Raw genomic sequence first — 25,608 nt, 5'->3', positions numbered from 1 at the left:
AGTAACCCGCAATTCCGCAATTCTGATTGGCTGATAATTAAATTTTTTTTTAATGTCTTTAAATGATAATTTAATCAAAAAAAATTTTTTAATAAATTTATTTATTATTTATTAGAAACAATAAAACCATAATTTCTGAAATGGCGCAACTGCACCAAAAACTAAATCAAACACAGATAACAATGACGAACTTAATACTACTAATTAAAGTTCCAGCCAGAATCTACAAAAAAAAGTAGTGAAAGAATGTTAATAACGTTCTTTACATAAGAAAAAACACAAAAAAACGCTTATCCTCTAGAAACACCTACCGGTCTCATTTTCAAGTTCAGGCTGGAATCGCAAAAAAAAGAAGAAAAGAACGTTAATAAATGTTCTTACATAAAAAAAATAAAAAACCCGCTTCCCCCTTGAAAATACTCACCGGTCTCCATTTCCAAGTTTCAGGCTGGAATCTACAAAAAAAAGAAGTAAAAGAACGTTAATAAACGTTTTTACATAAAAAAAACAAAAAAAACCCCACTTCCTTTCCTTTAAAATACTCACCGGTCTCCATTTCCAAGTTTAAGGCCGGAATCTACAAAAAAAAAGAAGTAAAAGAATGTTAATAAATGTTCTTACATAAAAAAAACAAAAAAACCTGCTTCCCCTCCTTTTAAAATACTTAGTACCGGTCTCCATTTCCAAGTTTCAGGCCAGAATCTACAAAAAAAAAGAAGTAAAAGAACGTTAATAAACGTTCTTACATAAAAAAAAACAAAAAAAACCCACTTCCCCTCATTTAAAATACTCACCGGTCCTCCATTTTCAAGTTCCAGGCCAGAATCTACAAAAAAAAAAAAGTAAAAACATTAATCATTAGGAAGTCATGGGAAAAATATTCATCACATGTATATTTTTGCAAATCATTTACATCATAATTTTTATTATTTTAAATGTACATGTAATATTTAATATTAATAAACATCACCAATGAGATTTTTATCATGATATGCATCATTTAATAATGAAAATTCAATGTTTATCAAATATGATGTTTTCAAAAATAAATTTTTATGATATCAGCCCCTATTTATTATTATGTCACGTGAAATAATCTTAGCAACATGATAAACGAAACTTCCTCTTCTTTATCCTTTTATTTTTCCCTTTCCCACCCTTTCTCTTCCCCACATTTCCCTTCTCTTACTACAAGTTGAAAAAGGAATATTCGGCCTTAGTAAAATTTGGCCTATATTTGACTAGTACTTAAAATTAAAAAATTCGACCATGATCTACAATTAGATGTTGGTCGAATAATGCACTAATTAAACATCACGTCGTCACACATTACGCGTATCAAAAGTTTAAAAAAGGATCATCTTTTTTAAACTTTTTCCTTTCCCTTCCTTTTTCCTCCTTTACTCCTTCCCTATCGTCTTTCCCTTCCCCTTTCATTCTCCCCTTTTTCTCACACCCTTTTTCAGTTTTTCTCACACCTTTTTTCTCATACTTTTCTTCCGCCTCTTTAGTTTTCTTGAAAGTAATGTAAGTTTTGTTTCTAAACTTACATAATTTTTTTTTTTAATTTTTTTTTTTAATTTAAGAAACCACTTAACATTTCTTATTTTATTTTTTTGTAGGACACGTACTAGGAGGACGCCGGCTTGAATACGAAACCAGACTTTAAGGTAGTGATGGGAAAGGGTTGGGATTTTGTTATTTTTAATTTAAGAAACGATCTAACATTTCTTTTCATATTTTTTTGTAGAGTTCCGGTTTCTTCGGCTTTGGGACTTGGGTCTGGTAAGTTTCGATTCGAAACTTCTGTTTTTTTAATTTATTTTTTTTTAATTTATTTTTTTTTTTAATTTTCTTGTTTTTTTTTGTAGGTATGATTCTTTCGGCTGGAACTTGAATATATGGTAAGTTTCGATTTGAAATTCGAAACATAACTTTTTTTTTCTAATTTATTTTTTTTTAAATTTTATATTATTTTTTTTGTAGGTATCGGTTCATTTATTTTTCGATTAAATAATATAATTTTTTGATACCTTCTTTGATATCTAACTCATTAGATGAAACCAATAAACTAAGAATATCTTTACATGATGGCTTCTTGAACTTCTTCAGTTGGATTTTTTGACGTTGAATGGTTGGCTTTGGTGGTTTCTTTTTTGTAGAACGGTACCTTGCTGTAGATTAGCGTCTTGGAATGAATTGTTAAGTTTTGAAGCAAATCTTTGCTTCAGAACTTTTTTAAAATTTATTTATTTTTTTTGATTTTTTTTTGCAGGTACCGGTAGATTGAGTTCCCGGATTTTAGACGATATGATTTGTAAGTTTCAAAAGTAAAGTTTACTTTTGAACTTTTTAATTTATTAATTTTTTTTTCTTTTTTTTTGCAGGTACCAGTAGATTGAGCTTCCAGATCTTAGACGATATGATTGGTAAGTTTCGAAAGTTTAGTTTACTTTCGAAACTTTTTTCTTTAAATTTTTTTTTGGTATGTTTTGAAGAAACTAATCATTTCTTCTTTTGTCTATTTTGTAAGAATCATTTTTGAGATTTGGATCGGCTTCTCAGGCAAGTTTCGAAGTTTCTCTTCAAAACTTTTTCTTTTAAATTATTTTTTTTTATTAATATTTTTTTTTATCTTTTTATTGTAGGTTGTACTTCCTGGATAAAATCAGTTCGAAGAATAACTTCGAAACTTTTTTTTGTGGGTTCTCTGGAGTATTCAGTTAAATTAATTTAAAAGTGGTAAGTTTCGTTGCGAAGCTTACCATCTTTTTTTTCATTTTCTTTAACAGAAATACTAAATTTTCTTTTTCTTTGTTTTTTTTTTGTAGGTTTCAAGGGATTTAATTAGAAATGTTAAAATTTGAAAATGGTGAATTTCTTTGTGAAACTTTGCCATTTTTTTTCTTTTTTATAGAAACGTTGTTGTTTTTAATAGGATTAATTAGATTAATATAGCTTTAGTATAGATTGTTATAATGTAATTTAATAAAATAATTTGTTATTCAATAACATTTAACATTAACATATTAACATAAATAATAAAAGATTGATATGATATAAAATAATGTATATTGTAATGTACGGGCAATGAACATCTTGATTTGGTGATGAACATCGAATGTTGTGACATTGGTAGTACATTGCAGGGTCCGATGTTCAGCATTTCTTTATGATGTACATCAAGTGACCGATGTACGTATATTTGATGAACATTTTTCCCGTGACTTCCTGATGATAAACGTTCTTATATACATGCCACCCAAATTATTTTGGATTGCCGTAATTATAAGTAAAATCCCAAATTCAATTATGACATCCCAAATTATTTTGGCACTTTACATAGTAAATTATATATAAACCGAATGAATTATGGCATCCCAAATTATAATTATAGCATCCCAAAATAATTTGGGCAGCATGTATACGTTCTTACATAAAAAAACAAAAAAACCTGCTTCCCCTCTCTTTAAAATACTCACAGGCCTCCATTTCCAAGTTCCAGGCCAGAATCTACAAAAAAAAGAAGTAAAAAAACGTTAATAAACGTTCTTACATAAAAAAACTCAAAAACCCCCCCAAAAAAAAAACCCCCCGCTTCCCCTCTAGAAACACCTACTGATCTCCATTTCCAAGTTCCAGGCCAGAATCCACAAAAAAAAGAAGAAAGAACGTTAATAAACGTTCTTACATAAAAAACAAAAAACCCCGCTTTCCCCCTTTTAAAATACTTACCGGTCTCCATTTCCAAGTTTCAGGCTGGAATTTACAAAAAAAAGAACGAATTTTTTTTTAAAATAAAAAAAAAAATATTTAAAATTGCGCAATGCAATTAGTTGATTTGTACTATGCTGTCTGATAATCTAATCCAGATCATTAATAACTGTCGAATTAACTGGTCGATATGTTTCTTCTAAAAAATAAACTGATTTTTTTAAAAAATTTTATTAATGAAAAACTGAATTTTTTTTACTTTTAGTAATAAGAAGAAATTGGTTTCTTTATTAGTTAATTAAAAAATTACATTTATTAAAAATAATTATTCTTTTTTTTGCGGGCAATTCGCAATTTCGCAAATATTCCGCAATTCTGTAAAGTACCGCAATTCAACCGCAATTGAATTGTAATACTTTAGATCATTTGCGGAATTGCAGAATATTTGCAGAATTGCAGACAATTGCGAATTGCGGATTTGCGGATATTTAGACTTCAAAATTCGCAATGTTCTGCAATACCGCAAATCGCAATTATTCCGCAATTGCCTATTTGCAGCACCATCCTTAGTTATAGATAAGGTGTTAGTAAACGAAAAATCAGAAGGTTCGACTAAGAGACTGGCTACAGAATCGGGAGAAGTTAAGGAAGCAGTGGACAATGATTTCGCGAGTATGTTTAGAAAAAGGAACACACTTCAGAATTCTTTAACGCCACTTTGGCAACAAATTTACGAACCTGCAGGTAAATTCAAAGAAATAATGGAAGCTACAATAGAAAAGATTACTATGGAAAAATGGAACAATAGTACTGTTAAAGAATTAAATAAAAATTTGACTGCAGGGTTGTCCAGTATTAACTACAAAATAATTCTATAATTACCTGAGAAATTAGTCATCCTCTTAGTCAAGTTCAGAAATCTGACATTACAAACTGGACTTGTACCAAAGGCATGGAAAATATCGATCATTTTCCCTATTCCTAAGCCTACCAACTTTGAATATAATATTTTGAATACTCAACCTATTGCATTGCTGGACTGTTTTTGGAAGACCTTCACAAAGATGATCACGAACAGGTTGAGTTCAGTTTTGAAACGATATAACATACTACAGGAATACAATTGTTGTGGTTTACCCAGAGAATGTACAAATGAACCAATACACCTGGTTAATAATTTTATTGAGGATGCCAGAGAAAATAAAAAAGAACTATGGGTCCTCACATAGGATATGAAAAAGGCGTTTGATTCAGTTAGGTTAGAAGTACTAAATTGAGCATTGCTTCGTATTGACATTCCGGCATCACTGGTTGAATGGATTATAGCCCTTTTCAAACACAGATTCCTTAGAATAGCCACAGCATATGGGTTAAGTGATGGATTTATTGAAAATAACGGAATAGATCAGGGCGATGCACTATCTCTGTTGCTATAGCGAATTTTTTATGATCCACTTCTAGTAGAAATACAACAAACTAAAGATAGTGGATATAAAAGAAAGTTACTTGGCCAAATGATATTAATAACCCTACCACATGGACACATTACAGGCTTCAGGTTTAGGTATGTGCATATATGGATGATATGGTATTTTTAGAATCATCAAAATCCAGGATGCAAAAGATAGTAAATATAGCAAATGATTTCTATTTGATTAATGATATTGATATCAATGTTAAGAAATCAGAAATAATAATTATCAACCCGTCAGTAGAAAGGCATGATCAAATTATCGAATTAGGCTATGATCGCTCCATAGTTCAAGACACTAATAATGAAATAAGATACCTTGGGGTCTAGTTTTCTAACAAACCAAGTAGACGGTGATAGATGCAATGTTTGTCTATGATGGTCAAAAACTTTTGCGATACAGTTCATAGTAAATTTGTTCCAGCTGGACAATGTATTTACTTGATCAATAGAGTATTGATTCTCAGACTAATATATATAGCCCAAATCATGACACTGTCAGAACATGACTGGAATCAACTGTTCACTCCTATAATGAAATTGGTTAAAAACTGGATGAAATTACCCAAGAATACACCATCGTTTCTATTATTTCATGAGGGGTGTTTAGGTATAGATCACTCATGGAAAATCCATTGTATCAATATTATAACGGATTTAATGATTAAATTGAATAGTAATTCATACGTAGCGATAGCTACACAGATTAGGCTTAGAGACGCGCAACTTAAATCACTTATCATTGATCCAATTTTTGACTGTGATCTTCACGCAACGTCTTGGATAAAACTTCAAGCCCAGAAAAACGTCTCATTCAACGCATTAGTAATAGCTAAATTTCTTGACATTTCAATGGCGATAAACCTGATTGATAGATCAACTTGGAGTATATCAGGAGGGAAAGAGCTGATATTAAAGTTCTTTAAACAATATCAGCTTACAAAGTATATATATAGGATTAACCAAAGCTCACATTACCCAATATTTTATATTGATCAATTATTTATTAGGGGAACATATCTTATGACATGGAAACAATATCGTAGTTTAGCACTACTCCTGGTACAAGGAAGGACAGCTAGATGGTACCGTGATGTGGCCCATTTGTGCACATCAAGGACAGATAATTTAACAGTAAGCAATGATTTGGAGATTACAAAAGTTAACCATTAGGCCTTTTTATTAGATATTATACCAGATGCATGACACAAACAAGTCATTTTTGTTAGAAAGCCTTTGGCTAATTCAGATGCATGGTTAATTGGCAAAGTTAACAAAATACATCATCATGAACAGGGGATTTCAGTGAGCTATTGTCCAGGATTAAAGTTGTTTGTCGAAATTAGTGAATTTCGTCATATCGAAATTGTCAAAATTATTTTTCCATTTCGTCATTTGCATTTTAGTCAATTTTAATAATAAAATAATTTCGTCATTTCGTCATGTCGAAATGTCGAAATTATTTTTACCATTTCGACAATAGCCTTTTTATTTTTGGCAAGCAACTTTATCCAGGATACAATGATAATAGAACAATTGGATGGCAGGATACCGGACGAGTTATACTGACTCATTGCTGTAAGAGAGCAATTTTAGATAGAGTCTCTAATTCGCGTGGTTGGAGTTTTCCTAGTGAATGGTTATCTTCAACTCATCATCCTGACATTTTATTATCCAGAGATAGATCACCAACATCAACGCCAAGTCCTATAATTAACCTACCACTGGTTCAGGACATATGGATTCACAGATGGATAGATGATGATGACTTGAAATCAAAACTTAACTTATGGATATTAGAAATATATTAGAAGAGAGAACATCGGTAGAATATTACACAGATGGTTCGCTCAGGACAAGTATCCCTACATTAAGGGATAAACAAGATCCCAATTTAGTGTACACAAAAATGGGTGCAGCGTTTTGTGTCAATAATGAACCTGCCTTATCTGCCCAAGCAAATTTATCATTATGGTCCTCTTCTATACATGCAGAACTAGTGGCTATTTTTCTGGCATTACTCACAGGTCCTATGAATGCAAAAATTAAAATATATACAGACAGTCAAAGTGCCATCTATATGATTAATAATAGACATAATAAATCGGATAAAAAATTACTGAAACAGTTTAATTCTTTAATTTTACTTAAGATAGATATTCTTTTACAGGAAAAAAAGATGGATCTAGTGTTAGTGAAAGTTAAGGGACACAGTGAAGATGTTATGAATGAAATGGTAGATAAATTAGCTAAAAACACAAGTAACAACAGCGGTTACTTTAACAATAGATTTAACTATAGCAATAAGAAAGTCAGATTTTTTCCAATTTTTAAACAGATCCCTATTGAATACAACTTAAGGAAATTTATCAAAACTCTAATAAATACTAAAGTGGCAGCAGAATGGTCAATGTTAAAATCAAATGGACATGAAACTCCAATTGATTGGAATATAACTTGGAACTTAATTTATAGATATAAAGGGTTTAATTGTATTTCAATTAAAAAACAGGACCCCGGATATTTAATATAAAGGTCATAATGGACTTTTGGCCAAAAACACCCCTTTTTGCTGAAACTCAAAAATCGTTTTTTGTAAATATCTCAGCATCCAGTAATTCAATTTTAATGAACTTTTTTTATTTTGTAGCCCTCATTTAGCTCTACAATTTAAAAAAAAGTTCATCAAAATTGGACTACTGGATGCCGAGATATTTACAAAAAATGATTTTTTGAGCCCTGAAAAATGGGCCAATCTGCCGAAAGTGTGACTTATGACCTGTTTTGGAGATATCCGGGGTCCTTAAAAAACATTGGCACTTAATATTTATTGTTAAACTATTTGCTAAACTTCTTCCTATAGGTACTATTCTTCTACAGCGAAAACTAAATCTATACAAAGAGTTTGTCTGTCCAAGGTGCAATGCTAACAAAAAAGAAAACAAACATCATTTCATTGAATGTGAGGCCAATAAGGACTTATGGCCTATAATCAAAAGCAGAATGCAAAATGATATGATTTCCATAATTCAAAAATGGAGTAATACAACAGAGGATACACCTAAGATTATAAATAAGAAATTAAACCAGATACTAGGAGCACAACATGATGATAAAAAATTTTTTGATTTTTGCTTACTGGCCTTGGAAGCTAAGATTAACACTAATTTTTCCAAAATATCAAAACAAATATTTGGATTCTCAGAGTCAAAAAACATTTTATTTTTGGTTTCACTTTTGGATTCCTTCATCATACACTTTAAGGAATTAATTTGGTTGCCTAGATGTAATGCTACTAATGCATGGGAAAAGGCTAAAAATATTGGAAAAAAAGACAAATTAAATGAATCTGAAAATATGGATCATTATTTTAAATTCCCTCATCAATAAATCAAGCAATTAAAACAGAATAAACAACAATCAAAGAAGCATAATATAACAAATTCACAGGAAGATCAAATGGTAGAGTTTGGTGATACATCATTGGAATTGGATTCAGTACAGCTTGAAAACTTAAAAAATGAAAATCTCATATTATCAAAATGCTATAGAATGGGAAAAAAAGCTCAAGATCAAATGTGTTTATTAATTAATAATAACTGGTGGTTTAGTTGGGCTTATAAAAAGACAAAAAATGTTGTTAACAATGTTATAATTGATTTAGCAACAGTATAATTAAACTTGGAATTATACATAAATTTACCAAATTTGAAAGGAAAAAGGGAGGGAAAAAATAATAATAATAATAATAATAATAATAATATTTATAATAATAACAACAATTTCTATAATATAATCAATAGATATAATATTAATTATTTTTATAATCAATAGATACAACACTAATTATTTTTTATTCTATATTTATTCTTATCCATATTTTGATGATTGCATCCTACTGGGTGGATATAGCTTATGATAATTTGTTTGTATGGTATATAAACTACATATCAATAAAGCATATATAAATCATTAAAAAAAAAAAAAAAAAATATATATATATACAGTCAACTCTCTTTATAGTCACACATTTGGAACAGTTTATATTTGGTGATTATAATGAGATGTGACTATATAAAAAATTTCTTATATTAGTATATCATAATTCTGGCCAAAAATTAACATAATTTTAGCCAGAATTATACTTAAAACTTTATTGTATCATAACTCTGCCAATATTAATTGTAGAGAGATAATCTTTATATAATATTTGTTCTAATTAAACTTATATATACCTTTTTTATATAATATTTATAGGGTTTTGTTTTTTATCGCCATGGCAATGCATCACCAGTGTCACGTGATTTTGTAATTCCGGCCGGAATTAAAAGATCGTCAAAGAAATTTCCTTTTTTGAAAGTTTTGTGTAACAAAAACTTGGAATTTTGCTGAAAAATAAAATTGCTTTTTTTTGGATTGTGTAACATTACCTAAAGCTCCAAAAAAGGATATTTTGGCCAGCGTTATAAAATTTGGCCGAGATTAAGCATGTGATATATAGGGAGTGACAAATAGTATTTTTTGCACTGAAAAAATTCAAGTCCCCAGAATAAATAATAAAAATGGAAAACTAAAGGATGTGATGCGGGGTGACAAATTATTCACATATGTAAAGTCACGTGACACTTGCGACACATCGCAATGGCGATTTTTTATAAAATCCATATTTATATTTAATATTTAAATCAGATTTTTTGTATAAAATTTTAATATTTATATAGTACTAAATTATTTAAATAGTAATATATATTATTTCTTTTACTATATAAATAAATTAAATATTTTTATAGTTAGTACAGTTGGCCTCCTTTATAGTCACACCCCTTGGGACCAAAAAAAAAGGGTGTGATTATAAAAAAAGTCATATGTTGTGATTATAGAAGAGGTTTTTCTAATATATTTATTAGTACATTGGGCCAAAATATGGTGTGCTTATAAAGGGAATTTTATATGATATGATTATACAGGGGGTGACTATATAGGGGGTCGACTGTACTTATATTTTTATATTGAACTATTTGATATATAAATTAACTAATAAAATATTAATATATAGTTACTAGTTATTCTAAACATTACAGTTATACACAAAAACAATTATTATATAGTAGATTTTAATAATATTATTATAAAATTTTTTAATACTTCTATATACTTTTTTCTTTCAAAATATTAGCTATTATTAATTTTCCAATATAGTATTATTGTATAATGTTAATATTAAAAAGAGTTGGATTTTTTTGTAAAATTCATATTTTTATATATAAACAAAAAAAATTAATATATTAGAATTTTTTAAAAAATTTTCTATACTTTAATAAAAAAAATTATGATTAGTATAACTAATTTATATTATATAGGCGCTTTGCAGTAAAAAAGAATGAAACTACTGAAAAAATTCAAATTTTTTTTTATATGCCAAAAATATTCTAAATGCTATAATTTGTTCAGACTTTATATTAACTTATTTTTTATTTTTTTTAGTAGTTTCATTCCTTTTTACTGCAAAGCGCCCAATTATAATATTAGAAATATCAAATATATAGATTAATATAATTGTTTAATTAAAATAAATTTAGATGTAATAATTTTATTATATAGTTTATTAGATCCAGCATAATTAGTTATAAATAAATTGGATTTGTAATAGATAATTTAGTACAGTATTTAATAAAGTTTTAACCAAAATTTAAACATGTTTTAAATATATTAAAGGTTATTCAAAATCTATCCAAAATTAATAGTTTTGAATAAACTTCTCAATATTAGTTTAGTATATTCAAATTTTAATTCATTATATTCAGAGTTGACTGTAATTTCTTTTAAATGGCAATTGTTAAACTATATTGTAAAGTGTATATTTTTTACTTTTTAATCTATTAATTTAAATTTAAAAGAATCTTTTTTAATTGAGTTAGTTTGTTATTTAGCTTTAATAAAATTAGTAAACTGCTTTAATTATTAAAAAAAAGAGAAATAATAATAAAAATAAAATATATAAATAATAATTGTTTTTATTAAAAACTTTTTAAAAAAAAAAATAATAAAGAAAAAATCAGCTTAAAATATTTTAGAAAAAAGTTTTTACCCAGAAAAATAATTACTATAGAAAAAATAAAATAATAAAGCTAAAATAAATTCAAAGTATTCTAAAATGCAAAATAATGATATAAAAATATATCATTTAGCAAATAGGCAACAATTTACTAGCAAATAAATAATAATTTTAGTATAAGATATGAAATATTTTATATGGGTTTAAACTAAAATTAATTAAATTGGTTTATTTATTTATTTTTTTTTCATTTCATATTTTAAATTATGGATAAGTGGCAACATAGATATTAAAGAATTTATTTAGCAATGTCTAATATTATTATCATTTATATATTTATCGATATTTTATAAAACAGAACGTTTAATTTTTAATTTTAAAATTGAACTAGGCCTGATTGTCACGCCAATGCATGACATAAATAAAACATTAAAACACTATAAAGCCGGCATGCTGACATAAGAATGAGTATTTTCTTTGAATTATAAAGATAAAAAGTTATGTAAATATTGCTCAAATATAGTTGTATTTTCTCCTTTTCTTATTTGATAAAAAAGTGACTTGTATCAATTAGCTGCGAATCAAAAACGATATTTTGCTCTAAATTTCAGTCATAGAGACGCATTGTATGACAACATATTTGTTTACACGAGTGTCACACGCACGCAACAATAAACTCAAAAAACTCGTCTTCAACTTTTTTTTTTACATTGTTTCTTTTTTTTTTTGATCTCTTTTTTTTTGGTACTTGATCTTTTTTTTAGTTCTTCTCTCCTTTTGGGTACAAAACAACTTTTTTTTTAGTTGAAAAAAAAGTATGTCGAACGCTTCATTAAATGCAAACGGTAAAGTTCCTTCAACAGAAGGACGCGATCCTGCCTATTTTTCGTATTATGCCATGCTCCAGCATCAGGTGGTTTTCAAGAACTTAGTTCCAAACGCGTCTCAAAGAAAACTCCTGGTGGCTTGTTAAACAGAGAGTTTTGTTTTAACAACAGCAAAATATGCTTCAAGATACAGTACGAACTTCCACTTACCGTTCGGCAATACTTTTGAATGGTCCTGTATGTTTCCATGATAAACTGGTCTTAGACGTTGGTGCTGGTATGTATATATTTGAGCCTTTAATTAATACATTTTAAGCTTACATTTTTTTGGTATTATTTAGGTTCGGGTATTCTATCATACTTTGCGGTTCAAGCTGGAGCGCGTAAAGTATATGCCGTTGAAGCTTCAAATATGGCCGAGAAAATGCAAAAAATTGTCGATGCCGCTAATGCTTCAGGAAATGAAGTCCCGGGAAAGAATGCTTTCTTAAAAGACAAGATTGAAGTTGTTCAAGGTAGGCCCTTCCTGTTCTATAACCAAAGTATAGTATAAATAACTAATTCTTTTTCCTGGTTTCATTAGCCAAAATTGAACAACCGAATCTTCCGATTCCTCAAGTGGACACAATTATTTCTGAACCTATTGGAGTTTTGTTGATCCATGAGAGAATGGTAAGATAATATACGCAAGAATCTTTCTTAATATTAAGTTCTTGCGTAGATTAACACTATATGCATATATAATATACCGTAAACAAATAAATTTTTTTCTCTTAAAGTCAAGTTACTAACCTTTTGTAATAATTTCTTTAATATAAATATAATCTAATCATTGATTCTTATGCATGTAAAATGAAGCTTGAAAGTTATCTTTATGCTCGAGATCATTATTTAAAACCTGGGGGAACACTTTTTCCTTCAACTGGATCAATATTTCTTGCTCCTTTTACAGATGCTGGTTTATGGAGTGAGACTATGGGTAAAGCCAGATTCTGGGAACAACAATCTTTTTATGGTGTAGATTTAACTGCAGTATATGCTGATGCCAAAGATGAGATGTTTGGTAAGTGCACATTTTTTTGAAAGCGTTCTCTTTATGATTTAATTAATAATTTTCTCTGTAACAAAACGAATCGGTAAAGGCATGCCGGTTGTTGGAGGATTTGATCCACGTACCTTAATTGCGCCAGCTAATCCTGGTGGATATCTTGTTGATTTTTATACAATAACATTAGAAGAATTGCGAGATTTCACAATACCATTTATTTGGCAAGCATCATACACGGGAATTATTCACGGTATAGCAGGATGGTTTGATTTACAATTTTCACCACCGGCCACAATACAGAACGGTAACCCAATTACTATGACAACAAATCCAACAGCAGAAAGAACACACTGGCAGCAAGTTAGATTCTTGTTAAAAGAGCCATTAGCGGTTAATGCGGGGCAGACTATACAAGGGTGGATGAGATGTATTGTAAACGAAATGAGATCATATACTATAGAAGCTGAAATATTATTGAATGACGGTACTAGTCAATTGTCAGATCCATTATCGTCTCCATCACCTATACTTAATTTAGATTATAATAGAAGAAGAAATAAATGGAGATTACATGAACAAACTTACAATTATAGTTATTATCCACAAACTGGTAACGATAGTATTTTTAGACCTGAATATAGTTGTTTATATGAGCCCGAACAACCTTTAGATGTTACTGTTGTAGTTGAAAATAATCTGTTGGATGATGCTACTAATAATGGTCAATTTGTTCTTTAACTTTGCGAAAATTTTTTTGCAAAAAATTGAATTTGATGTTACCTATATAGAATTGTTATTTTAAGGAAGAATTAGAAATAATATTTTTATTATTTGAAGAAATATATTTATTCTTTAAGAATTAAAGTATATAGAATAAATATTCAACGAAAATATTTGTGAAATAAAATTTTTTCATTGTCGTCTGATTATACATGGAAGTTTTATCTAAGTGATATTGTAAAGTTACTTATAAATAAGTTTCACTTTAGGCATTACTAATCAATCAGTGTTATAATTAAAATAAAGCTATATACAAGTTAATCTTCATCCCAATTAGAGTTCTGTTGAGGAGGTTTAGGTCCACCAGCAGGTTTACTCATGATAATCTAGTTCCAAAAACAGTAATTATGATATTAGCAGGATATCGCGACAAAAAACCAATTATCGATATGTGAAATACCTGATCAACTCTTAAAACAGTCAGTGCAGCCTCAGTAGCAAATTTAATAGCCCAGTGTTTAGTTATTAAAACATCTAAGACGGGATTAGGTAATTTAGTAACATCAACAATATCATCATTTTCAATGTCAATACCAACACAAGCGCCGGATTTATCATCCTCAGTGGCTGAAGTGGATTCATTGTGGTGAGCCGAATAAAGTTTCGGTAAAATTTCTGTAACATCTAAACCACTATTTTCACTTAAAGTACGTGGAAAAGCTTCAAGTGCTTCAGCGAATGCTTTAATTGAATGTTGGTTGATACCGGGAGTTTTCTATCAAGAATTGACAATTTTCAATAAATTATTTTTTTTATCGCAAATGCTTTAATTTATATATACCTCTCCGAAAGAAGTTAATTGTTTAACTAATTCCATTTCAGTAGCACCAGCGCCAGGAACGAGGCGAGGATCTCTTGTAACAGCTTTAACATTATTGACACCATCGTCAATAGCACGTTCAATATCGTCAAGAACATTTTGAGTAGCACCACGAATAACAATAGTAGCAGTTTTTGATTTTTCGTCCTCTGTAAATTCGCGTAATTATTCGTATGCACAGAAAAAAAATTAAACATATTGTTTGAGAAAAAAAGGCCTCACAGTATTTGTTACCTCACCTTGTCTAAAGACCGTTACTCTATCACCACCAATCTCAACAGTTTCAACAACATCACAATGGCCCATTTCTTCAGCAGTAGGTACACCCAATCTAGCTAAAGCTGTAGCACCAACAACTCTACATAATCTTCTTAAATCAAATTTTGACAAAACCTTCACTACCATAATGTTAAATCTATTTAAATAATGTAAGGCCAATTCACCAACAGAACCCCCCGTCACTACAACTTTTATACCAGCTGATTCAAATTCTTTAAAAATTTTTTCGATTTGTTCCTCTTCACCTTTAGTAAAATTTAACATTTCTTTTGCATTATGAATTAATACTGTACCTTTTGTTTCAGTTTGAGCTAAGTCTAATGGGCATGTAAATATTGCTATTTTTGATTTCAATGATTTATTTACAGTACCTTCAGATTCTCTACCAAATACCATACCTTTTACTACTTTACTTTCATAAATATTACTACCCATAATTTTTACTATACGTACGCTATCTACATTAAAATGTTGAGGATTTTTTGGTAAAACCATTAATGTCGCGTCAATAACTAAATTAGTAAGTAAATTTTCATATCCTGATTGTTTTGATGCAATTGATGTTTTAATTGATTTCTCTAATTCACTTCTTGATTTACAATCGTTCACACTATCAACCGATAATCCTATATATGTTTTGAACAAATAAAGCACATAATTAACGTAAAATGTATCAAGTAATGACTTTAATAATCAATACAATAAGATCCCAAAATTCCTTACCATCTAAAATTTCAGAAGCTTTGTTACTTGCAAGTTCATACCCTTGAACAATTTCACTTGGATGAAGTCCCATTCTAAGAAGATTTGCGGCTTTTTGGAGGAGTTCTCCTGCAAAGATCAAAACAAAATTTGTACCATCTCCGATCTTTAAATCGAGATAAAAAATAAAAAATAAAATTTTAATTAAGCTCAAGTTTAATGCCAAGCATATACGCATATAAAAGGTGAACCATCAATACAATTAATTAGTTCCAGAAAACATACCTCCTGTTCTTGTTGCTGACTCGCCATTACCAATAATTTTGCCGCAGGATGTACAACTTCTAATTCACGAATAATAGTAGCTGCATCATTGGTAACAAAAAGTTTCTCAAGATGATTGATAACCATTTTGTTTCGCCCTATTAAATTTAAAAATTAACGATTTATAATGTTAAAATAAGCCTAAATACATATATACACGTCTTAACGTGGCCATACCATTTGGTCCAAAAGAGGTTCTAACAATTTCTGACAATTCATGGACAGCTTGAATATTTTTCAATACAGCTTCTTCAACACCTTGAAGGTTCTATTTTAAACCGAAATATGTATTTAATATTATAAAAATACGCGGCATCAAACAGTAGAGCGTTCTATATTTATTACGACTTATCGGTATCCTATCACTACTACTACCAGTATAAAAGTTTACTCGTGTCAATAAAACATACATACCTTATAACCTTCTTTAAATAATTGAGGATAGCTACTCTTCGGGACTTTTAAAGCCATCTTTTTTATGAATAAAAACTATCCCAATAAGATACTCCCTATATATAGGCGAAAGATCTATGATTATGTAATTAGATCCTCCAATAAAAAATGTTTAAAATTTTTCTGTTGAAAAAAAAAACCTCTTTTTTAAAAAATGGCACAAGGTCCTCTTGCGAAAAAGTTCAAAGGCTCAGTCAATAAAAGAATTATAAATAAATCAAAATCAAATAGTAATAATAGTTCAAGTCACGGACTTGGGCCAAAGAAAGGAGGTAAATTTATTCAGTTTATAAAAAAAAAATTACGTGTTTTAATTTTTATTTATTTATTTAATAGCAAGATCAATCGCACCAAAAAAACAATCATTAATAAAACAAAAAAAAATGCATAAGGTACGTAATATATATTTATAATTAAATAATCGTTGAAAAAGATTAGTAATTTTTAATTAAAAAAATTATTAGAAATTGACAGCTGCTATAAATAAAAATATTGAACAAGTAATCGCATCTAGAGCTGAAGCTGTCGATGGTGGCCAGAAATTTAGTATTATAAAATTAAATAGTGATAAGGATACTAAGAAACCAAATCAGGAAAAAAATAAAAGTAAAAAATAATAAGTAAATTACTTGAAAACATAATTCTGTTTGGTTTAATTATAATCACTTATACATTAAAAATTAATTGGTTATACTGATTCTATCGTAAAATTTATCTTAATAAAATAATCTAGGAAATTTGCTTCTAGAAAAATTTATGAGGATAATTAGGCATTAAAAATATCTAGTGTTACATATTAAATAGTTATCACTAAAAAGTAAATTTTCATTCATCACAAAATGACCAGACCTTAACTATTCCTATATCTTCCATACAATTTAATTGAGAATCAACTTTTGTTTCAGTTGATGATAAACCTACCCATCCTGGTGGAGGACCTATTGGCCCCTTTCTGGAACCATTATTTTTAATATTGCTTTGTAAATTGTTCTTTAAATTAGTACCGCCACAAACACTAACAATTCTTCCCTCGTCAAATCCGACCCATTTAATCCCTAAATTATACTTTTCAAATTCTCTTATATTATTTGAAGAATCATTTAAAGTCACAATACATTCACCATGTTTCTTTCTTTTTGCTGTTATTCCAACTGTTGAAAATTCAGTATCTCGATAAAGACTATGGTGATAATTTATATCTTTTGCATCATTATCATAATCTTTACTTCTTCGACGTTCATTATTTTTCACTAAATTCCATCCTAAATCCCATATCTTAATTGAATGATCCATAGAACCGGTTATTAACTTACCATGTTCATCCAGAGCAACACTCATAACACTTCCTGTATGTCCATATAGTGTACATTTATGTTTACATTCTAATTTTGTTCCTTGTTCTAGAACGTAATAAACTTGTAAAGTGTTATCGCAGTGTGCTGTAACTAATTGACCACTATTATACGTGATAGTCGTAATTGGAGCAAATGAAAATTGCTCTATATTATCAGTGAAATTATTTTCTGAAAGAATAGGGATAAAGGATGGTAAAGATGAACAATGACGTGTTGATATCAACCGTGTAGCTGAAAATTTTATTTCCTGAATACCCACTGTCCAACCACCACCATATAATGGAGCCGAATAAGCAACTATTGCTTTCCAAGAATCTTGAGGCTCATAATTCATTGAAGTACATTGCGTAGAATCTGTTGTAATGCACTCTACAGATATTTCTACTGGTGTCCAGCAAACAAAACTTCTTAGTTGATGAACAAGTCTACACTCGACTCGTCCAATCGATTTTTCATCGGAACTTAATAGAGTATTAACTTCTGACTTATAATCAATAAAGTATATTGACAACTCAAAATCTTCAGTACATGTAACTAAAACTGGGAAATGTAATGCACATGCAATAAGTGGACTTCGTGTATAAGGCAATCTATGCGAAGACATCGTTGGCAAAGTATAGATTTCCCGGTGCCTCCATTTTCCTATGTCATTATTTGACCTTTCTAATGAATCAATCTCCCAGATAGTAAAACCTCCACTTGAATATCCAGCTACTAATTTATGTGTTTCTGTGTCATCTTTCCCTTCATTACTATCTAACTTCAAACAAGTAATGGTAATTGGGAATTTAGACTTCTGTATTTTGATCTCTTTATGCAAAACTTCACTGCGCAGAGTATCTATATGTTCATTCTGTTTCCCAACACGCCAAAGATGTACTTCAGGTATACTATTAATATCATTAATACCAGAAAAAGAAGCGGTTAAAATAACATGCCTGGTAAACTGGACAAGAGGATTAGAATTAGTATTAACGGGAGGACTTGAATGAAATCGTGTAAAGAAATTAATAGGTGAAGGGATATCCCGCGTCTCTAGCGATTCTTCATGCGAAACTGAAGATGATGATGAGAAAACATCTTGTTTTCGATCTTTGTTCAAATTAACGTAAGGTTTGAAATCAATCACACGACAATTTCCCGTTTGCCAATTGTGGCTGACTCGATATATATTTTTCCAATCTTCCTCATCTGCCTTATTAGTGCATGTCTCATCTGGTAACATCTGGGATTTAGGAAAGCCATTAATTTGTGATGGGATCATTTGAAGACTTTCAAGGCGATATGTAAGATTGGGACGTTTTGGAGCTTTAAAACGTGATAGGAAAAGATCTTTCCATAACTTTTAAATGCGAATATATTACAAATTAGTATTTTTTTTCAAAATTACCGCATTTAAATTATTAGGCTTACTTGACGATCGTTTGTCAATCTCCACCATTGCCGAGAAACTAGTGCGCAAATACTTAAATCAGCAGCTGACAAATACTTAAAAACATGAAGGTTAAGTTCATCAGAGAATATTTTTACAAAATCTCGTTTATTTTCTTTAACACAGTCAATTCTTTTCTGAGCAACATGATTCTGTTTAGAACGTTTATATATTGGCTCATGCTGTGCTATATCTAGTTTTGATTTTTGGTAGGACATTTGAAAAAAATGAAAGAACTACCGACAGAATTACATAATTTACGTGTCTGTCTAACTTTTAAAGCTTGACAGTCCCACGTGGTTCACACAAGTATCCAACCAATCATTAAACAGACCAAAAGAATAAATTTTTTTTTTGATTCTGATTTCGGTAGTTTTTTTTTTAATAATTTCTCCCTTGGTCACCGCTGTCTTCCATTGGTTTTTTTCAAAAAAAATCACAAGAAACCATGAGTTACGTCGCTAAGGGTAAAGATGAATTTGTTGACGAAGCACCTAAAGTAAGAATCGTATTATTTTGTTGCCAAATCTAAATTAATTTTAATTTTATTCAAATTAAAATTCTAGGTGCATCGCATCCGTATTACTTTAACTTCTCGTAATGTTAAAGCTCTCGAAAAAGTTTGTTCGGATCTAATTGGAAGAGCAAAAGAAAAACAATTGAGGGTTAAAGGACCTGTACGTCTTCCTACTAAAGTTTTGAGAATTACTACTCGCAAATCACCTTGTGGTGAAGGTAGTAAAACTTGGGATAGATATGAAATGAGAATTCATAAACGTTTGATTGATTTACATTCTCCCAGCGAGATTGTGAAGCAGATCGTATGTTAATTTATATAACTTTTTTTTGTTTTTTATTATATTTACATATATCTAATTTATTGCTCTTAACCGTTATTTTTTTAGACCTCCATCTCAATTGAACCTGGTGTTGAAGTTGAAGTTACTATCGCTTCTTAAACTATAAATATGATTATTAATCTTGATTATATCAAAGAATGATATAGTTGAAAATTGAATAAAATAGAGCAACCTTATTTGCTTTTTTATTGATTATACATAGCATATTGTTTATTTATTGATAAATCTGTAAAGAGTTGATTAAATGCATTTATGATTAATAGGAATCAATTTCATGTAATTTGAAAATTAAAGAAACGCATTTTAATTGAATTATCTGACAAGCCAGTCACTTATGACGATTTTTATTTCATTCGCACTATTTCCACCACGTTGATTCTTTGAATATATGATAGATAGACGTTCTTTAGCTAGGCCATTCAAATCAGAAATCGTCTTCATATCAAGAGAAAATGAAGAATTCGTTGAAGATGATGCTGATGAAGTGATAGCACTGGTAGGTAAATTTAAAAGACGGGACGTACACTATAAAACAAATAAATTAATTTATAAAATATCAATAATAAAAGTTGACACGAAGAAATTTATATAAATACCAATTTAATTCCTAATAATGCTCTAACATTATCCTCGCACAATTCTACCACACGACAAAATTCTTTTAATGCTACGGTGATATTATCGCTAGTATATAAAATTTCAGCATATTTAAGATGATAAAAGTGATTTTGTGGTTGAAGTAAAATAAGTTCTTCAAGACAAAATCCTGCCTGTTGGTACCTTAAAAGAAAGAAAAGAAAAATAATAATATTAAATTAAAATATTCGTATAATTATTTTCTGATAATTTACTTACAAATGAAAACTTAAGTATAAAGCTGATAATTCTAGCCATGATTCAGCATCACTATAAAATGCGTCAAGGTATTTCGTTAAAGCTTCAATTGCTTGCTGATCCTGTCCCTTGGCTTTATATACTGCAATTCGGCGCTTTATCGCCGCCTGAATAAAAAAGGAAAATATTAATGATAATTAACAAATTTTATACTTCGGTTTTTGTTACTTACTACATTTGCATCATCGTCTTGTAAAATATTTTCGTACATAGACAAAGCAGCATCCAGGTTGTCTTCAGCTTCCAATTTCATTCCCTTCAAGATCTTTACGCGAGGCGATTCTGGAAATCGTTTATCTAAATTTTCAAGACATTTCTTTTGATTTTTCATAAACAACTATTTAATTTTCGTTCGTACTAAAATCAAATTTGATTTAAATATTTCTCGATCACGTACAGTGGCCAATGTGTCATTTCCTAAGTCAAGTGCAGCGATGAATATCTGTTCATATACCGCCCAAACTAATTAACAAATCATTCGATTAACTATAATAATAAGTGAAATATATAACTCTACGAAAATCTAAACGAACCTTCATCACCGAGTTTGCCAGCATAGCCTTGGTGAATCAAGTTTTCACCTAAAGTAACAACAAGATCAGATTTCCTCTCTCCACTTTTGCGTAGTTCATGGAGGGTTGTAACTGCTGTTTTATAGTCAAAAGACACCATCATTAAATTTAAGAGATAAGTATTGATTTGATAGGTAAAGTATCGTTAAGTAGATAATTGTACAATTTGTACAATTAAGCTAAAAAGGCAAATGGCGGGATGATGAATAAGCTAAATTCGGTCAATCAATAAATAATTATTAATAATAGATTGATATTTGTCGTGAAACTAATACATGCAGGGAAAACTGATAATTGATGAATCTTTACACGTTATTTAGGTTATCAGTTTTATATTATCAGATGGAATTTTACCTTGTATACAATCACATTTTTTTACTGAGAAAAAATAATTTTATTTAATTTTCTGAGCTTATGAATAAATTATTAGAAATGCCAGAAATAGAACATGATTATGAAACTTTACCCGAAAACTCTCCTTTGACTGCAAATCTGATCGCTGGTGCTTTAGCTGGTATAGGTGAGCATGCGATCATGTATCCTGTAGATAGTGTAAAGGTACTTTCATTTTGATCTCAAATTTATTAAATCATTTTTAGTCATTTCAGAGTATTTGTATGTATTCTTATAATTTATTTATAGTATTTATTTTGTACATATGACAGACTAGAATGCAAATCTTGAATCCAACACCGCAGGCAGTATATACGGGTGTTGGAAATGCATTTTCCCGTATTGCTTCAACAGAAGGCGTTCGCACCTTATGGCGTGGAGTTAATTCAGTGGTTCTGGGTGCTGGTCCTGCACATGCCTTATATTTCGGAACATATGAATTTTGTAAAGATCTATTTGGGGCAAATGCAACGCAAGGACATCATCCATTTGCGACAGGTATTTTTCTTTCGAGATCTTTATTAACTATCACCCTTAAAGAGTTCAAAATTGACGAAATCAACAATTTCTAGGAACAGCAGGAGCATGTGCAACAATAGCGAGTGACGCATTAATGAATCCATTTGATGGCAAGTATCATAAGTTCTTTATGTTTTTTTTAGTCAATAATTCATTTATTTAAAATATTGTTTTTTTACAGTTGTTAAACAACGAATGCAAGTCCACGGGTCAACGTACCGTAGTGTAGTTGAATGTGCCCGTACAGTATATGCAAATGAAGGATTGATAGCTTTTTATGTATCTTATCCTACGACACTTACAATGACCATTCCCTTTCAAATGTTTCAATTCAGTTCTTATGAATATTTTCGCAAGGTATTAAACCCGAAGGGGCAATACGATCCAAAAACTCATGTTATAGCTGGTGGTCTTGCGGGTGCAATAGCCGCTGCTGCAACAACTCCTTTGGATGTTGCTAAAACCTTATTACAGACACGGGGGAACGCTACAGATGTTCATGTTCGAAACTGTAGAGGTCTCTTGGAGGCCTTTCGAATCATTTACGAACAAAATGGTATAAGGGGTTTCATTAGGGGTTTAAGACCAAGAGTATTGTCTCACATGCCTTCAACTGCTATCTGTTGGTCGGTGTATGAATACTTTAAGTGGTTTATTAATTCGCATGATCGAAATAAAATACCTATAATATCCACTTGAAAAATTAGAATTCTAGGAAGTAAAGGAGAAAATGGAAAGGACATTTAATATTTCATTCACTTATTTTATTATTGTCTTTTGACCAATAGAAGATATTGCGATTTAAAAAGACAATTATTAATTATCCAGTTTGAAATTATTATTGTTATTATTATTGTTGTTATTATTATTATTTTTATTATTATTATTATTTCAAATTTTTTTTTTTAATTTTTTTTAATGTTCAAGAAGAAATCGGTTTATGGTTTGTTTAATTAACATTAACATATTTATACATAAATTTTGTGATATGATTTGATAATTCGAAAATCATTCGATTTTTAAATAAAAAAAAATTTCGATCATTGTCCAACAATAGTCGTGCGGATCGGATTCTTTTGTTCACTTACATGACAACCAATCGTATTTATTAATATTTTCCGGTACTAACAAACCGACCCAAGAGCCAATAATTTCGTGGAAAATTCAGCGCCGTCCAAATGATCGACATCTCTGGATTTCAAGCCGGTTGATTGGCATCCCGGGAACTATGGGTGAAACTAGTAGTAAAACCAGCTACTGTCTTTTTTTTTTCTTTACATTTTGACTGGACTGAAATGGACTGCTCAGATAATACAGACAATAATAGCAATAACGGAAACCCAGAAGAAAATTCTGATTTTGAAATTAGTGACATTTTGAACTTTGTAAGTATAAGTTTATATTTTATAATGCTATTGTATTGAATTTAATCATATTTTACACTCTTTTGTTTTTGTTATTATATTAAGTACACCGAAAAGGGGTCTGTAACTGACCCACAAAGTATGACTTTCAGCATTTCTGGCGAAGAACATACTTTGGGAAATGCTTTACGATACATCATTATCCAAAAGTAAGTGTTTATGTTATTTCATAATTTGTCTAACATAAAAATAACCTATCATTTATTAAAAGTCCTGAAGTAGAATACTGTGGTTATTCAATCCCACACCCATCGGAGGATAAACTTAATATAAGGATTCAAACAACAGGTAGGTATAATTGTTAACCATGTTCTATAATTTGTAATCATCTCTCATCTTTTACTGTCTGTGTTATTTATTAGAGAACACAACGGCAATAGATGCAATGCGTAAAGGACTTGAAGATTTAAAATCATTATGTGCCAAAATATCTGAAACATTTTATAAGGCTAATAGAGATTTTGATGAGAAAAATAATATTTCTTAACATTTTGTTATACTATTTTGAAGAGTCAAATTTCTAATAACTGTCTTTGTATTTAGCATAAAGATTCTTTCTTTAGTTCCGCTTATTTGTATTTGTTATAATTTAATGATTTACAAGATACTTTTGGTCTTTCCTGGAAACAATATTTTCGATTTATTTCTCTTATCTGTTCTCCGGGATGATAATTAGCGGAGGCTACCACCAGTGATTGGTGCAATCTTAAAAAAAACCAGTTTATTCTTAGTATATAGTACAAGAATGATAGCAGAATTTACATTATCATAGTAAATTACATCATCAAGCTTGGTACTTGGTACCTTCGGCTTTGACTCCAATATTATTAGTAATATAGCAGAAGATGTATTACTAGGCGGAACAGCAGAATTAGGAAGCTATTTATCTTAGGAACTTTGATCAGACATTTCTTGTAACACATCAATAATAGTCAATATAAGTAAAGTTACTATAGATATCTTATGACAAGATCATAGCTCTATCGAGAAAACCCGAAGGAATATCCGGGATCATTGACGTTTCTATCTATTTTTATGACGCAATTCTTGCATTTTACGTTTCTGATCTCCAAATACTCCGAATGTTTTTATACAAACTACATGTCTTTGGCGTGTAAGTCTCATAAATATTGAGCCTTACACTGATTTTCACAGGTTGCGGTCTTATGTGACTTGTTCAACCGCATTTGAAAACCTAAAGTGGGAATAACAATTTTTCTCTGTTTCAAATGAAACGGGCGCAAATTACACTTTAATCCATTGTATTTGTGATGATCATTTTTAAAAATGTCAGTTCCATAGACAAAATAAGACTTTAGTATTTTTATTTAAGTTAATAATCAATAAAATTATTTTTTAAGTTATTAACTTTCAAATCTTTTTTTATTAATACAATATAACTTCATGATATATATATATATATATATATATATATACATATTATATGTATTGCTATTCTAATCTTTCCGAGGTATTGTATGTCGCTTACTATAACTTTCAATGTCTTTTATCATTTTTTAAAGGCTTAAAATTTTACTTTTTTTAACCATTCGATATTCTCTGCATCCTTTTGCACCTTAAGGATTTTTGATGTAGATTCATTATTATTTGAATAAATTCATCAAAAGAAGGTTCTTTATCTATCTCCACATCATCTTTATTATTGATTGCATGCCGTGCCAAATG

At 29.7% G+C, this 25,608-nt stretch overlaps 8 protein-coding genes across 8 annotated transcripts; 5 read left to right on the top strand and 3 right to left on the bottom strand.

Moving 5' to 3' along the window:
- The first annotated feature begins 11,961 nt into the window (after window positions 1-11,961).
- On the top strand, window positions 11,962-14,046 carry OCT59_026373 (uncharacterized protein). The gene is made up of 6 exons (XM_025314878.2): window positions 11,962-12,153; window positions 12,239-12,344; window positions 12,409-12,582; window positions 12,651-12,739; window positions 12,926-13,130; window positions 13,210-14,046. The coding sequence occupies exons 1-6, from the start codon at window positions 12,058-12,060 to the stop codon at window positions 13,851-13,853; spliced, it is 1,314 nt and encodes a 437-aa protein (XP_025184202.1). The 5' UTR covers window positions 11,962-12,057; the 3' UTR covers window positions 13,854-14,046.
- On the bottom strand, window positions 13,916-16,491 carry OCT59_026372 (T-complex protein 1 subunit theta; the record flags this gene model as incomplete). The annotated part of the gene is made up of 8 exons (XM_066143125.1): window positions 13,916-14,221; window positions 14,296-14,610; window positions 14,677-14,864; window positions 14,955-15,620; window positions 15,718-15,862; window positions 15,982-16,118; window positions 16,198-16,288; window positions 16,435-16,491. 8 exons carry the CDS (start codon window positions 16,489-16,491, stop codon window positions 14,153-14,155), a joined length of 1,668 nt encoding a protein of 555 aa, XP_065992673.1. The 3' UTR covers window positions 13,916-14,152.
- Window positions 16,492-16,603: 112 nt separating this feature from the next.
- Window positions 16,604-17,239, top strand: OCT59_026371 (uncharacterized protein). Its single transcript, XM_025314879.2, has 3 exons — window positions 16,604-16,745; window positions 16,810-16,865; window positions 16,938-17,239. The coding sequence occupies exons 1-3, from the start codon at window positions 16,628-16,630 to the stop codon at window positions 17,088-17,090; spliced, it is 327 nt and encodes a 108-aa protein (XP_025184204.1). The 5' UTR covers window positions 16,604-16,627; the 3' UTR covers window positions 17,091-17,239.
- Window positions 17,240-17,298: 59 nt separating this feature from the next.
- OCT59_026370 (uncharacterized protein) lies at window positions 17,299-19,478 on the bottom strand (the record flags this gene model as incomplete). The annotated part of the gene is made up of 2 exons (XM_025324821.1): window positions 17,299-19,170; window positions 19,242-19,478. The coding sequence occupies 2 exons, from the start codon at window positions 19,476-19,478 to the stop codon at window positions 17,299-17,301; spliced, it is 2,109 nt and encodes a 702-aa protein (XP_025184205.1).
- A 138-nt stretch (window positions 19,479-19,616) lies between these two features.
- Window positions 19,617-20,724, top strand: OCT59_026369 (40S ribosomal protein uS10). Its single transcript, XM_025323421.2, has 3 exons — window positions 19,617-19,759; window positions 19,827-20,081; window positions 20,166-20,724. Exons 1-3 carry the CDS (start codon window positions 19,709-19,711, stop codon window positions 20,217-20,219), a joined length of 360 nt encoding a protein of 119 aa, XP_025184206.1. The 5' UTR covers window positions 19,617-19,708; the 3' UTR covers window positions 20,220-20,724.
- On the bottom strand, window positions 20,280-21,736 carry OCT59_026368 (uncharacterized protein). The gene is made up of 6 exons (XM_025314880.2): window positions 21,548-21,736; window positions 21,412-21,476; window positions 21,187-21,330; window positions 20,976-21,121; window positions 20,717-20,900; window positions 20,280-20,645 (listed from the first exon to the last, which is right to left on the bottom strand). Exons 1-6 carry the CDS (start codon window positions 21,687-21,689, stop codon window positions 20,433-20,435), a joined length of 894 nt encoding a protein of 297 aa, XP_025184207.1. The 5' UTR covers window positions 21,690-21,736; the 3' UTR covers window positions 20,280-20,432.
- A 194-nt stretch (window positions 21,737-21,930) lies between these two features.
- On the top strand, window positions 21,931-23,547 carry OCT59_026367 (uncharacterized protein). The gene is made up of 4 exons (XM_025314881.2): window positions 21,931-22,144; window positions 22,252-22,477; window positions 22,552-22,608; window positions 22,680-23,547. Exons 1-4 carry the CDS (start codon window positions 22,001-22,003, stop codon window positions 23,195-23,197), a joined length of 945 nt encoding a protein of 314 aa, XP_025184208.1. The 5' UTR covers window positions 21,931-22,000; the 3' UTR covers window positions 23,198-23,547.
- Window positions 23,548-23,785: 238 nt separating this feature from the next.
- Window positions 23,786-24,898, top strand: OCT59_026366 (RNA polymerase subunit AC19). The gene is made up of 4 exons (XM_066143123.1): window positions 23,786-23,883; window positions 23,968-24,071; window positions 24,134-24,210; window positions 24,285-24,898. Exons 1-4 carry the CDS (start codon window positions 23,794-23,796, stop codon window positions 24,407-24,409), a joined length of 396 nt encoding a protein of 131 aa, XP_065992672.1. The 5' UTR covers window positions 23,786-23,793; the 3' UTR covers window positions 24,410-24,898.
- Window positions 24,899-25,608: the final 710 nt, after the last annotated feature.

The sequence above is a fragment of the Rhizophagus irregularis genome, chromosome 6, assembly GCF_026210795.1.
Source record: "Rhizophagus irregularis chromosome 6, complete sequence".
Taxonomy (NCBI): domain Eukaryota; kingdom Fungi; phylum Glomeromycota; class Glomeromycetes; order Glomerales; family Glomeraceae; genus Rhizophagus; species Rhizophagus irregularis.
Note: the sequence above shows the minus strand (reverse complement) of the source record. Positions and strands in the feature narration are given on the sequence as shown.